The 15,820-nt window shown below is 37.0% G+C and overlaps 2 protein-coding genes across 2 annotated transcripts; one reads left to right on the top strand and one right to left on the bottom strand.

Annotated features, from left to right (window-relative positions):
- Positions 1-416: 416 nt before the first annotated feature.
- On the bottom strand, positions 417-1,152 carry LOC140804626 (pathogenesis-related protein PR-1-like). Its single transcript, XM_073160698.1, has one exon. It carries the CDS (start codon positions 942-944, stop codon positions 447-449), a length of 498 nt encoding a protein of 165 aa, XP_073016799.1. The 5' UTR covers positions 945-1,152; the 3' UTR covers positions 417-446.
- A 3,503-nt stretch (positions 1,153-4,655) lies between these two features.
- On the top strand, positions 4,656-8,651 carry LOC140805901 (putative lipase YDR444W). Its single transcript, XM_073162261.1, has 10 exons — positions 4,656-5,115; positions 5,345-5,412; positions 5,571-5,641; positions 5,750-6,010; positions 6,161-6,324; positions 6,420-6,475; positions 6,741-6,793; positions 6,889-7,009; positions 7,361-7,458; positions 8,366-8,651. Exons 1-10 carry the CDS (start codon positions 4,775-4,777, stop codon positions 8,435-8,437), a joined length of 1,305 nt encoding a protein of 434 aa, XP_073018362.1. The 5' UTR covers positions 4,656-4,774; the 3' UTR covers positions 8,438-8,651.
- Positions 8,652-15,820: the final 7,169 nt, after the last annotated feature.

Here is a 15,820-nt window from a genome sequence, read left to right as displayed (position 1 = left end):
ATGAACATTAATTAGAAATATTATAAAAACATCGTGCAAAAGAAGTTAGAGAAGAGCGTTTGTCGCTTTACCAAAAGTTATAACTGGTGGTGATGGTGCAACTCAAATTTTTAAAACGCACAGCAGCTCAAGTACCACGGTTCGATCGCTCTACCAAGTAGGGACAATTATTGCACCCAACAATATATACATACATACATCTATTAATTTATATATATATATATATATATATATATATATATATATATATATAAAATATGTTTGTGATTAAATTAATGGAAATGTAGTAACACCATTTTCAATGAGAAAACGTCCAGGATCCATACATAAACATATCGATCGTCGATAATTTCATATATATATATATATATATTAAAAAAATTACTTATAATATATATGTGGTTTTAAAAAAAAGAAAAAGACAAAAGAAAAAGGAAAAAATATAATTAGTATGGCCTCTGGCCGATATAATTACCGGGAGGATCATAATTGCAAGTGATGAAAACACCTCTGCCACCATAACAAACCACTCTAGCACACCCGATTCTCCTGGTGTTCCTCCACACTATCTGAGTGTAATGCCCGCACTGCTGACCATACACACAAGAATTTGACCAGTAGTCGTACTCACGTGCCTCGTCCACCCAAGACTGGGCCGCCTGATCCGGCGTCCACTCGACTCCGCTGCCCCAGAAGATGTTCTCCCCGTACGGGCCGTGTGAGTGCTCCAATGCACAATCCACTTGCCTTTGGTACGCGTACCACTCCGCATATCGTGCCACGTTCCAGTCCCATTGCAATGGCGCCAATCCCACCTCGGATCGGGCCGAGTTTTGCAGGTACAAGAATTGTTGGATTTCATCTTGGCATGTGACAACATTGTTGTCTAGATCAGTGAAGAGGAGGAGAAAGACGAGAATGAAAGTAGTATAGCGTGGCTTCATTTGTTCTTTTTCGGTTGATGGAAAATTTGGAAGTGGATACTAAATTTTATATCCCCTCGCATCCGTAGATCGGCGAGAAATTAATAGAGTAGTTGGATTATGCTGGTGGTTTAAAGTAGGGTTGTCATCCATGTGCTATAAATGATAGCCACAACACTAGAAATTAAAGTGCGCATTTTTCTTCCCCAAAACAGCCATTATGAGATGGGTAAAGTACACTCAATTTGTTTCAATTTTATTAAAATACTACCACATGTTGTTTTGCCAATGGGATTTACATTTTTTTCTTAAATAATCTTGTAAGAACGAAAATTAACAAGTTGAGCTATTGCAATCTTGAATTTTTATATGTTTTGTGCTTTTTTGGTATAGAGAACAGTCCAAGTAATCTGACAAGTAGTAGTATTTTCATGGCCGGATAGAGATCTCCGAGTTATTAGGCACGAAGTCTGTTGGGTGCATTAATTATTTCTGTTTGGTAGAACGATCGAACTGTGGTTCTTGAACTACTGTGGTTTAAAAGATTTGAGTTGCACTATTACCATCACTATAGCTTTTGGTAAAGCGGTAAGCACTTGGTCCTACAATTTGTATCAGAGCCAAGGTCTCGGGTTTGATTCTCATCGATTGCAAGGAGTACAATTATTGGGAGGGAGATTGCTGAGTGCAATAATTGTCCCTGCTTGGTAGATTGATCGAACTGTGGTGCTTGATCTACTGTGCAGTTTAAAAGATTTGAGTTGGACAATTACCATCCGCTATAGCTTTTGGTAAAACGATAATCACTAGATCCTACAACGCCCGATCAGAATCGCAGTAAACATCAATGTATCAGATACTTCACTAATTGTCAAGATTTCACTTCATAATAAGCTCAGTCAACATCACAAATAGTGGTTTGAACGAAACTTATCCAGTTACCCAAAAAGTTACAATAGCTTTTTCCAAAAAAAATTATCCAACTACGGACACCACATTTATATAACACATTTGATTATATTACACCAATAAATTGAAAATTTTGGAATTTGATGCATAAATAAATCACTACAGATTATTAAATATGCCATAAAATTGGTTGGTTAAAACAGTATAGACATATTGAAATATAATCCTATAACGAGAACCTCTAAACATCATCCAGACTTTTAAAATTTTACGTTCTTTTTGACCTATTTTCCTATTATTAATATAATCTCAGTGATTAAAATATATAGGAGTCTCCATCGATTTTTTTTTTCATATTTTGGTCGAATTTTTCTTATTGGGTGATTTTGGCATATTTTAGTCGAGCTGTTCATATTTGGGTCGATTTTTTGACATTCGGGTCAACTTTTACATTTTTGTCAATGTTTTCGTATTTGGGTAGAATTTTACACATTTGGAGTGGAGTTTGTGATGAAGTTTTGGGGTAGATTTTTCGAGAAATTGGCCTTCAGTCCTTAGCCGTCGATTTTTTTTGTGTTCAGTCCCTAGGTACTTTTTTATTACCACATTTCTACATGAAGTGTACCACATTTCCACATGAAATGTACCACATTTTGTATGACATAGTACCACAATTTTGTGAGTATGGAGTGAACCCAAAGAAACGTTTTGATTGGGGATTTTTCACCAACTTCTCATAGATTTTTATGTAGTTTGAGGTAAATTTTTTATTTTGATTAATTTACGTTTTTATTTTTATTTGCACAATAATAAAATTAGGACGACTCTCTTTTTCAATTTAGAACTTAATCAAAATTACCTAATTTCCCCCGATTTTATTGTGCATATCAATTTCTATAAAATGGGTGGAGTTTGGGGTGGAGTTTTATGTCTGAGTTGAGTTTGAGGTGAAGTTTTTATTTTGATTAATTTAAGTTTTATTTTTATTTGAAAAATAATAAAATTAGGACGACTCTTTTTTTCTTTCAATTTAGAACTTAATTGACTCACAACTACCTCATATCCCCAATTTTATTGTGTACTAGTACACCGACGCACGCGTTGCGTGCTTGTACGATACTTTTTTATAATTTATTTGGTTTATATTTAAATGAGGATCAAAATATATTTATAAGATATATTTAGTGATTATATTGTAATTTTGATATATAAATTAAAAAAATAAATAAAAAAAAGAATAAAAAAGACCCAAGTAGGAATTGAACCTACAACCTCATGACTTAGAAACATAAACTTTATCCACTAAACTATATGTAACTTACATTAATTTTTTAACAATTTATTAATATATATAATTAGTAAAACAGACCATGACACCAAAAGTTAGTTACTCTAAGTGCCTCAACCTTAATAGATAGTATAGATATCAATTTCTATAATGATTTTAAATCAAATTCGAAAGTTTTGAATTATCAAAATCTTATCAATTTATGTAATTTCTCGACTTTTAAATATATCAAATCAAACATTGATATTAAACACTTTAGACAAAAACTTATGTGAGACAGTCTCACATGTCGTATTTTGCGAGACGAATCTCTTATTTGGGTCATCCATGAAAGAATATTACTTTTTATGTTAAGAGTATTATTTTTTATTGTGAATATCGGTTGGGTTGACACGTCACACAGATAAATATTCGTGAGACCTTTTCACAAGAGACCTACTCAACACTTTATCCCAAAAATCTATGAATTTCGATTATATTTTTAATGTTAACAATGAAACATTATATGAAATCTTAAATCCATATCTTACTTATCTACAAAATTGTATAAGAAGTGGAATTAAATTCAAACTCATTCATTATTGGATAAATTTGAAATTCATCGTAATTAACATGTAATATTATATAAACATGAAAAATGTTGATTTGATGTTTATGATTTTCTTTCTCTAAAATATAAGGCAAAAACTTGTGTGAGACGGTCTCGCGGATCGTATTTGTGAGACGGATATCTTATTTGGGTGACCCATGAAAAAGTATTACTTTTTATGCTAAGAATATTACTTTTTATTGTGAATATGGGTATGATTGACTCGTCTCACAGATCATGATCCGTAAGACGATCTCACATATCAAAATATATAAAAAAAAACATTTAAATAAATTTGAAATTAATCTACTCAAACACAAATATCAAACAGGAGTCATTATGTATGTTTCGTGTATGAGTGAGTCTCATGTGAGACCGTCTCACGGATCCTAATCTGTGAGACGAGTCAACTCTACCCATATTCACAATAAAAAGTAATACTCTTAACATAAAAATAATAATTTTTCATGGATAACCCAAATAAGAGATCCGTCTCACAAATACGACCCAAGAGATCCATCTCACACAAGTTTTTGTCTTCGTGTATATGTATATAAATGTATTATTATTTAAAAAGCACAAATTTCATATCCAAATTATATTAAATATGACAACAACTTGTGTGAGACGGTCTCACAGGTCGTATTTTGTGAGACATATTTATTTGGATAATCTCCTTGAAAAAGTATTACCTTTTGTGCTAAGAGTATAACTTTTTATTGTGAATATGAGTATGGTTGACCTGTATCACATATTAAGATCCGTGAGACGGTCTCACATTAGACCCACTCTACTTTTTGTTGTGAATATGAGCAGGATTGACCCGTCCAATAGATTGAGATCCGTGAGACTGGTATCACATAGACCTACTCATTAAATATATGTATAATTGTATTATTTAATGTGCAACTTAAATGATTTTGTAACAAAAAAATAAAATGTTCATTGTCTCAATCATTGTCAATAAAAAAAAAAAAAATCTCGAGCCGATGTAAAGGAAGGACTCGCTTCCCGTCTCCGAAATTTTTTCAAGATTAAATTTTTTTTGGGTATGTTTTGACTTCCATGACCATCATCTCGAGGATCCCTTTCCAGCCCTTTACTCCGAATACGAAACCCGATTCAAATTTTGTGTTTACCAGTGCTGGGCTGAGTTTCTTTCGAGTTGGTTTCCCGAAGAACAGGGAGCTTTATAGATTGTTGTGGGTGGATGACAGTGGGGAAATGGAATGGATTAAGAGATTGGGAAATGGTTGGTTCGTGGGGTGCTGTTCCGAGAAGGATAGGGCGGTAGAAATAGAAACTGTAGATGGCGGTGAAGATGTTTTTGATGCGGCGGCAGCGGCGGCGGAACCCATGGCACAGCCTGATCATCTTGTTATCATGGTTAATGGCCTCATTGGAAGGTATAATTAGGATGATTATGCTCTTGATTTTTGTTTAGTATATTTGCCTAGAAAGTCAGTTCTTATATGATTAAGCAGATGGAATTAGCTGAATGGCTTCCTAGGCAGAAATGGTATACAATTTTATATGGCTTGTATAATGATTCAGTTGTTTGCAGTTTAAACTTTGTATTTTGTTGCTTGATTTTTTTCCCGTTTTTAATAAATTGTGTTTTCCACACACCCTCAGCTCAGAAGATTGGAAGTATGCTGCTGAGCAATTTGTGATGCAATTTCCTCATAAAGTTATTGTTCATCGTAAGTAATGTATTTGCATGATTTTTCTTGAATAAAACAGGCTATTGTGATTCTATGAAACATAATTTCTATGTTAGACCTAAACTTTCTGCTCACATTTATCATTTATGTCAGAACTCAGAAGAAGAATATATTTGTCCACATCTGTTTTGTTGCAGGTAGCGAGTGCAATTCATCAACATTGACTTTTGATGGTGTTGACAGAATGGGTGAAAGGCTAGCCGAAGAGGTACTTTGGTAATATCAAACCCGCCCTTCTTTCTTCCCATAAAAATAGCTGGTTAAGTTCAATATACATCAGCTGAATTATTAATACAATTCTGACAACATAACCCAGGTGATTGATGTTATCCGTCGTTGGCATGGAGTTCGCAAAATTTCATTTGTTGCTCACTCCTTGGGTGGACTCGTTGCACGGTATGCTATTGGTAGGTTATATGAACTTTCAGCCAAAACTGGATCCACAAAATTTCCTGGATATGGCTCACATGAGGAAATAAATCTTTCCTCTCAACACCGTAACCAGATTGGAGGACTGGAACCCATGAACTTTATAACATTTGCAACCCCACATTTGGGTTCAAGAGGGCATAAACAGGTGAATGTTGATCTCTCTATTTCCATTGAGTCAATGACTTATATTTACCACATATTCTTAAACTTACAGCTGTTTATCTTCGAAAACACGAGCAAATAGGCTCACAACCACAACTCTCACGTGTCTTCTTTACCCTTTGTACTTCCTCAGCTCCCATTCCTTTGTGGTCTTCCTTTCTTGGAGAAAAGCGCGTCACAAACAGCACACTGGATTGCAGGGAGATCAGGAAAGCATCTATTTCTCACGGATCAAGACGATGGTAGACCTCCACTTCTGCTGCGGATGGTGAACGACTCTGATGACATCCATTTCATGTCAGTGTAGATTACTGGGTCACGATGACTTAAATTTTTTGAACCGTAAAACAGTCGTTTTAGTTTGGTGACACTTTGTTTGTCAACACTCACAGGTCAGCTTTACGCTCTTTTAAGCGCCGTGTTGCATATGCCAATGCAAACTATGACCGTATCCTTCACCAGCATTGATGGAACAACAAGGTGGACATGGATTGTTGTCCACTTGGCGTTTAATTAATCAGTTTACATATGTAACCATTTATTTTGTTTTCAGTTTACATTTGTAACCATTTATTTTGTTTTACTTGAGTGTCAAAATGCTCCAAATTCCGATTTCAACCCTGTCCATCAGGGTCATAATATTTTATTTAACCAACAAAGATGTTCTATCAACTTGCACAATTAATTAATGTTTGCCTTCATGGATACCTAAGATGTGGTGGGGTGGCGAACTTCATCAATTCGCCGTCAAGATGAACTTCCGAAGGTTGGTTTCTGTTTTTTTTCTGCATATCAAACTCTTTTCAGTTCTCTAATAAAGTTAGATGAAGTGGGTAATTTTTCGAATTTTCTTTTATACAGTCAAATCATCTTGTTAGTGATACGAAGTATCCGCATATCATATACGTTGAACAGAGAATGACTGAAAATGAACCTAGTAAAGCATCCTCTGCAATTGGGACGCAAGTTATTGACTTGGAAGGTTTGTTCCATTTGCTTGCAATGGCAAGCTATTGTAGCTGAGTTGTTTTTGGCTCGTTGAATATATTTATTTTGTTCTGCTTTTATGAACTGGTTAGAAACAAATGGTTGCACCTAAGTCAATGATAGATAGAATTAATTAGTAGCAAAGTTACTTGTGTCGAAATTCTCCAGTCTCATCACACCACACCTCATTGACCCGGTGCGTGACGTGACATCATCTGTATCACATAAGAAAATGGAGAAGAATTATTTCAAAATGTCGGTTCCTGAAAAATAAGATGCAATCGTGGACAGAAGCTCACATATTCGTTCTGATTTAGTTGACATGAATTTCATTCACTTTTTTTAGAGGAGATGATTAGAGGACTCAATCAAGTTTCTTGGGAGCGCATTGATGTAAGCTTTCACAACAGCAGACAAAGATATGTTGCACATAATACGATCCAGGTATATCTACCACTATGCCATATTCTTTCAGAATAGGGACCTGTTTATTTTTCTCAAAGTATCAATTGTTATGGAGTTCTATACACGGTGCAATAACGTTTAGCAGTGAAGTGTTGTTATGATATTAAAATATTAACACAGAAAAATAAATGAATTTACACGAAGATTGATAAACCTAGAGTTTTCCCTCTGTACAAGTAAACATTTCCCTAGCATAAGTTGGTAAAACTTCACTCAGAATATCAAAACTGAATGACATGACAAACACACTTCTCACATTTCATTCCCCTCTCTCAACGTGCAAAACCCTATCTCTCTCCCTCTTTGCTTCTAGATCCATCCATTACTATTTTGTAATTACCGGGCCCATTAAATCCTTAAGCTCCTGCGTATGACAGTTTTCGATGCAAAGAATGACGACTAAGAATTGAGAACTACGGAAACTTAACAGCGGGCTTCTAGTTATTGACAATCACATAGTAAATCACTTCCATGATTCAAACTTTTAACAAGATTCAGACGTTCTATAATCACAGCTGTGCATAAAATATGAAGTCCCCGATATGATATTTTAATTTGCACCATCTACAGCTGGCCTTCATCTTATATTGAAAACAAACACTCCTTTAGAACTAGTTAATTAGCTGGACTGGAGAGTTGTTTAAGAGAACACGACACAATACCAGAAAATTTGCGTGAAACAACCACAAACATCTTGCCGGAAGATTGCTTTTGTTAGGACAGCATTTCATGCTCGTGATCTATATGTGACCTGTGAAACATAAGAAGAGTTCTCCGAGAACTCTCATGCTATAGCCTAAAATTAGTTTTATTTACTAAATTTCATTAGCTTCTTTTCTCTTTACTTAAATTTCTTGTAATGTTTGTATTCATGCCGCGGGTTCAGGTTAAAAGCTACTGGTTGAATTCTGATGGTGCTGATGTGGTTCAGCATATGATAGATTGCTTCCTTCTCTAGCTGCACGACCATGCATTCGGATACACTATAGCTAGACCAAAGAAGTATGAAAATTATTCCTTGCTCTATGGAATTTCATAATTCTCTAATTGTAAGTAAGGTGACAGAATTATAGATACACGTGAGATTCTGTAATGTAAGCCACCTCCATTGTATGTTTGCTTCCAATCTTTGAGCGCGATAGACGTTTTCTTTCCAATGATCATATATATCATATCAACTCTACTTATTTACACTAACCTATAACTTAATGATCACATTCTAATTCTTCCAATCAAATGAGATTATTTATCCTCTCTTTGAAAATGTTAAAGATTGGAACTTGGACCTAACTCAACCCCAAAAGCTAGTTCACGGGGGAGGATTGTTCAAGGTCATATATACAACTCCCAAGTTAGTTATCCAACCGATGTGGGACAATTAACACATTCTTCTCACGCCAGGAATGAACATCTGGAGCGTGGAATTTATAAATGACTCAATTATGGGCAGAACGGGTTGTCCAACACCATAACGATGGAATCTGAGCTCTGATACCATATTGAAAGTTCTGTTTCCACAGTGTATGTGTGAGTTGAGAGTGAGTGTTGTGTGTTTCAGAATATAGGTGTTGTGCGTAGGTGTTGTAACACCCACGACAACATGCAGCGGAAATTATAATTTTAACACACCTACACGTAGCTGGAATAATGATAATAATACGAGGGACAAGATATAAATTATGCACAAGTATACAATACTTGTGCGGTGCCTCAGGGCAAAATAATTCACTAGAAAAACTTGTAAGTTTACAAAAACCAATACTAGTGAAAGAATAAAACAACTCCCTTATAAAGGCGAGTAACAAATTGCATCCTAAACCTCTAACAAACCGTATCACCAGTATACAAGGGATGCATCAACCGAGAAGTAAAAAGTCTTCAAAAAATCAACACACTAATCAACACAATGATTAGGTGTTGTCGTCATCGGATGTAAGCACTTCTCGGCAACACTCAAAACAGTAGTACGAGATGGCTTCTTTCTCGAAAACTCTTCGAACTTCTTCGTCTCTCTCTTGATTCTCTTTGCACGTCTCTCACCTATTAGAAAAAAACACACCCAAGAGTTTTATTAGGAAAAAACTCCTAAAGGAATAAAGATCTCCTATCTTAAAGATATTGAGATTCCATATATTAAAGATATTATGAGTCTCATATCATATTCCAAATCTAAAAGAGATCATATAATTATTTTCTCATGTCTAGAAAGGACAAAATATTAAAGATATTAAAACGGAAAATATATCAAGGAATTTAATTCCTTTCAATCTCTCCCTTTTTGCCTTTCTGGACAAAACACCTCATCATAATTATACAGCTAAACTCCCCCTGAATTAGTAGATCAATGACTCAGCCAACTTAAGTTGACTCCCCCTGGATTCGACCGGTAATCCTTCCCTGAATTAAACAGATGTTGTACGTTAGATGTTACAACACTCGATTCACAACATCGAAAACAGTTCATTAATTAGGGGAAGTTAACATCAGAGAAAATACAGATAATTAATTAAAAAAAACTACAGTGAAAAGAGGAAATAACTAAACAAAGGTGTCATTCTTCTTCACTACTGCCAGCCGCATTATCATAAGCTCCATCAGCCATTTTTGTTCCACTTGGACCAGCTGTGTCTTCCTCTTCTACTCCCCTTTTTTGTCCAGAACACAAACTTACATCCAGCAAAAGTTGAAAGTCAGCCACTTGACTTTCATAATGCTCAATTGTCCGTTTTGCATTTTCAATTTGTTGCCGACCATAGGCAATCTGAGCTTGAATGTAAGATATGGACAATGTGACATAGCCATCAGGTGGGGCGTCTGTAGGTGGTTGTATGGTTGTCTCGGGCAGAGATTCAGATGTTGCAGCAGCAATGTTGGTAACATTCGGAGCAACACTGGAAGGTAGCCAGGGTAAATCAATCTTTCTGTTGCCCTTAAAGTATGCAGGAGAGATCTTCAGGGAGTCTCTAACAGGGCAGTGATCTTCATCTATATCCGGAATGAATCCTTGAGACTCCAGGATGCCATAGATCAGTGAGGGATATGGCAGTTTAGTCTTCTTGAAGTCCCCATCAGCATATTGCAATGCTGTTGTGAAGACCAGCTTCCCAAAATTAAAGGCCCTTCCAGTGCCAATATCAAACAGTACCAGGGCTTGTGTTCTGGTCACAGCGGTGGAATTTGTTGACGGCGTCCAATTCCAGATGGAAGTCTTATGTAGAACAGAGTAAAAAGAAGTGAGAGTAGCAGCACTCAGTTTCTTGGGATAGTCGAGAAACACTTTGATCACACCTCCAGTCAGCACGGAGGTTACAGCATGGATGTCAAGATCCTCGTCAGCTTCCTCAATATCGGGAGTGTCGTAGAATGCATTGATCACTGACGGGGAGAGGTTGTAAATATGATCACGCACAAACACCCTTCCAAACTTCACGGAGTCCTCATCTCCAACACTCTTCAAGAGATTGCAATAAAATTCCAGGACCACACGACGGCAGTAGGGCACAGCTGTAGTGACAGTGGACAACAACCTTCTGTTCTTGAGAAACTCAATCAGGTTGTATCTCCCATAAGCATTAACATCAATATTTTTCTCTTCTATCACCTCTCTCTGAACAAACAGTGGCCACAACGCCAAGGCATCTTCAGAATAAAATTTGGGAGAGAAGGACTTACTCAGATCGTAGTCAGCAGAGTCAGTGTGTTGCTCAGTGTTGGCAACATCTTCCTCAACACCGGCAGCAGGAACAACATCATCTTCAAAAGATTCACTCTCTTCAGAGTCAATATCTTCAGAATCAGCATCATTTTGTTCTTCAGACTCAAAATCAGATACAGAGGTTGAAGAGAAATCCTCAGAAGCTCCAGGTTGATTTTGCTCGAATTCCTTCATCATTTCTGAATCAGGCTCATCATCCTTAGGCAGTTGCTTCTTGGTAGCCTTCTCTTCCCTAAGTTGACTTAGGAACTCGGCTAGGGATTGTTCATCTTCTTCAGCCTTATCCGAAGTTCCTTCACTTGCAAAACTTTGTGGATTGGGAACGGGGGTTTTCTTTCCAGTATCAGAGGTGGAACTGGGTACCTTTCCCGCAGCAGTTGGTCTAGGGCGAGCCACCAACTCAAAATCAGCATCATCGGAGTCGTCCCCCGATGAGAAATCAGTGTCCAGAAGATTAGAAGATGTAGATGCCCGTGGTTTCTTGGTTGGAACAAAGTCAGGGTCGAACCCTGCTTGTCTCTTTGACCTTCTGCGCATTGGGGCAGGGGGAAACGCTTTATTCAAAGTTTCGAAATCCGGAGGATTCTCAACATTGATCTCGTTCCCAGGTTCCCCAGGGACGATAACCTCCAGTGGCATTGGTTCGTCTGGTACAGGCACAATTTCCTTCCCCTCGATGTTTGCTTCGGCGGAGGGTGTTTTGACTGGTGATTTAACACTCATGCTCGCATCCATTTCACTCCTAATATCTTGAGGATCAAAGCCAGCCATCTGCGAAATAGAGAACAACAAAGTAGGGAAGTTCGAAGAAGACAGAAAATTACGAAGAACACAGATACTGTTGCGCGATAAAGTAAACAAATAGTTAGGGTAGGAGAGATTTTAGAATGTGAGGGAAAGAGTAAACAGTAAAGCTATTCCTGATTCCTCCAGTAAGTATTTAAGCACTACTCTCCAACGGTAATATTTTGTTAAGCCGCGACTACAGTACCTTTCCGAATCAGTTTTTCCTCTTCACCCAACGGTAACTTTTCTGAACCAGTGTAATTATTATTTCAAGTAACCAGTCAGCAATAGATCGAATTTACCCCACAAACAATTAGCAATCAAGATATTTCAAAATTACGTTGGTTAGGGTGTTCTTCGAATTTCATGAATCAAAAACTGGTAGCCCACTGGACATGATGAATTCACAAAACAGCAGTATGAATGACCTAAGTTTATGCCTAAAATATGATCAAAGAAATGAAATACACACACATGTGATTAAACAGTGATCAGTCTGTACTTAGGTGTTGGCAACACCTTTTGGCAACATTCACAGATTGGACTCAAACTTTCTTGAACATGTTTAATTCAGACATGGTAGCTCCCACTCTAGAAGAACGGTCTTCATAGGACTCCTCTAGGTAGCTTTTTCCATCTGTATTTTGACTTAGAACTGGTAGCTCCCACACTAGAAGAACGGTCTTCATTGGACTCCTCTAGGTAGCTTTTTCCATTTTCTTCTAAACATTTTTTTGTTCTATTTTATCCTCTTTTCTATTTTTCACCATATTGCTCAAGAATTTTCTAAGTTATTATCTACATTGGACAAGATCATGTGGTACACGATCATCCTCAACAGCTTTATGACTTAGATTGAGCACACACCATACTTTGGAGAATTTTGATGGAAAGTTTGATTCACAACTGAGAGCACGCCATTCAGTATCCTACACTTGTACAGGCTTCACACAAAGTAGGATGTATGCAATATGTCTAGCATCCTAAAAATAAAATGCACATGCATGCTAGGTGTTGTCCGCGGGTGTTGTAACACCGAGGACAACATCCGTGAGTGATCATTGTGCGCACAAGCTGAGAGACTTCCTAAGATTGGAAAATCTCTCAAAGTTCAATGGTTTTGTAAAGATATCAGCCAGTTGGTTCTCAATTCTAATAAATTCCATTCGAATTATACCCTTTTCAACCAAATCTCGAATAAAATGATGTCTAATGTCTATGTGTTTCGTTCGAGAGTGTTGTACTGGGTTTTTTGAAATATCAATTGCACTTGAGTTGTCACAGTATACAATTAAGGTGTCACTGTTGAATCCATAGTCTTTAATCATTTGATTCATCCACAAAAGTTGTGAACAGCAGCTCGCGGCTGCAACATATTCAGATTCAGCAGTGGACAGAGATACACAATTTTGCTTTCTACTATACCATGACACCAAATTGTTACCAAGATAGAAACATCCCCCAGTGGTACTTTTTCTATCATCTAAATTTCCAGCCCAGTCAGCATCGCTAAATCCCACTAAATTGGTGTTTGTTTCTTTGGTGTACCACAAGCCTAAGTCAACTGTTCCAGATATATACCGCAAAATTCTTTTAACAGCTTTCAAATGAGTGACTTTAGGATCAGCCTGGTACCTGGCACACAAACATACACTAAACATAATGTCGGGACGACTCGCACTCAAGTAAAGGAGACTGCCTATGATGCTGCGATACTGGGTGTTGTCAACACCGGTGGCAACATCGTCTTTGGACAATTTTTCAGTCGACCCCATTGGAGTTTTCAAGTGTTTAGTGTTTTCGGCAGCAAATTTCTTTACCACATTCTTGGCATACTTAGATTGACATAGAAAGATACCATCATGCATTTGTTTAATTTGTAAGCCAAGAAAGAAACTCAATTCCCCTACCATGCTCATTTCAAATGTGGTAGACATACAATTAACAAAATCAGTAACATGCTTTTGAGAAGAAGCACCAAAAATTATGTCATCCACATAAATTTGACACACAAGTATATCATGCTTTGACTTTTTAATAAAAAGGGTTTTATCAACTTCACCTCGTTTGAAGCCCAAGTCAAGCAGATATTCCGTAAGCTTACCATACCATGCCCGTGGAGCCTTGTTTAAGCCCATACAGTGCCTTCTTCAACTTGTAGACATGGTTCGGGTGGTGTGGATCTTCAAATCCTTTAGGTTGGCTTACATACGCTTCTTCTTTCAAAATGCCATTCAAAAATGCACTTTTCACATCCATTTGATATAATTTTATGTCCATGTGACAAGCAATAGCAAGTAACAGTCGGACTGATTCAATTCGAGCAACAGGGGCAAATGTCTCATCAAAATCAATCCCTTCAATTTGAGTATACCCTTGAGCCACTAGCCTAGCTTTATTTCTCACAACAATTCCAGATTCATCAGTTTTGTTTTTAAAGATCCATTTGGTTCCAATAACATTCACATTATCGGGTCTAGGTACCAAATCCCACACATCATTCCTAACAAATTGTTCAAGTTCCTCATGCATAGCATTGACCCAGAATTCATCTTTTAAAGCTTCATTAACATTTTTGGGTTCAATTAGGGAAACAAAACAAGAATGGCTTACCTGAGAGTAGACGGACGTCATGCATACTAGACCAATCATTTTTCGATAATCTATTTTCTCCTTTCTTCTAGTTTGCATTCCTCCAAATATCTCTCCAATGATCTGGGATGAAGGATGATTTTTCTGAATCTTGATGGGAATGTCAATCCCTTCATCGGTTACACCATCATCATTTTCAGTATACTCTCCTGGCTCTTTATTTGATTCTGCCAGTTCAGGTGTTGTCTCAGGTGTTACAACACCGGGTGCAACATCTGTGTTAGGCAGTGTCTCACTTACGTTCAGCAGCCCATCAATATCATCCTCGATTGTTTTTCCTGTCAGATCTGCAAGCTCATCAAAAACAACGTTAATAGATTCCATAGTCGTCCTTGTTCTAAGATTGTACATGCGATATGCACGACTATTGGATGAATAACCAAGGAATAAACATTTGTCACTTTTAGAATCAAACTTTGCAAGATGGTCTCGATCATTCAAAACATAACATACACACCCAAAACATGAAAATACTTCAGGTTCGGCCTCTTTCCCATGATAATTTCATAGGATGTCATAGTAGAACCACTCCTTAAGTACACACGATTTGAAATATGACATGCTGTGTTTAAGGCCTCGGCCCAAAATCTTTTTGAAATATTCTTTGAACTTAGCATGACCCTAGCCATTTCTTGCAGTGTCCTATTCTTCCTTTCGGCTATTCCATTTTGTTGAGGAGTCTTAAGGGCCGAAAATTCATGAGTTATCCCTCTCTTTTCACAGAATGATATAAAGTGTGAGTTTTCAAATTCTTTACCATGATCGGTCCTTATCTTACCAACCCTCAGATTATGTAGATTAGTAATCTTAGCATGTAATTTCTTAAAAACTATCAAATGTATCGGATTTTTCTCTAAAAAATCTTACCCATGTAAAGCGAGAGAAATCATCCACACAAACACATGAATACTTCTTACCTCCAAGGCTTTCCACTTCCATTGGACCCATAAGATCCATGTGCAAGAGTTCAAGACACCGTGTTGTCCCAAAGTGTTGCAACACTTGATGGGGAACACGTGTTTGCTTACCTTTTTGACATGCACCACAAACATACGGAATTCCAGAGGATAAATTAGGCATACCTCTCACATCATCGTACTTACCAAGATTCTTTAATGTCTTGAAGTTTGCATGTCCCAATTTTTGATGCCACAAGTTTAATTCAGCTCACCTTTGAATGATTGCATA

Source organism: Primulina eburnea, chromosome 11, assembly GCF_022965805.1.
Source record: "Primulina eburnea isolate SZY01 chromosome 11, ASM2296580v1, whole genome shotgun sequence".
Taxonomy (NCBI): Eukaryota; Viridiplantae; Streptophyta; class Magnoliopsida; order Lamiales; family Gesneriaceae; genus Primulina; species Primulina eburnea.
This window is presented reverse-complemented; position numbering and strand designations above follow the sequence as displayed.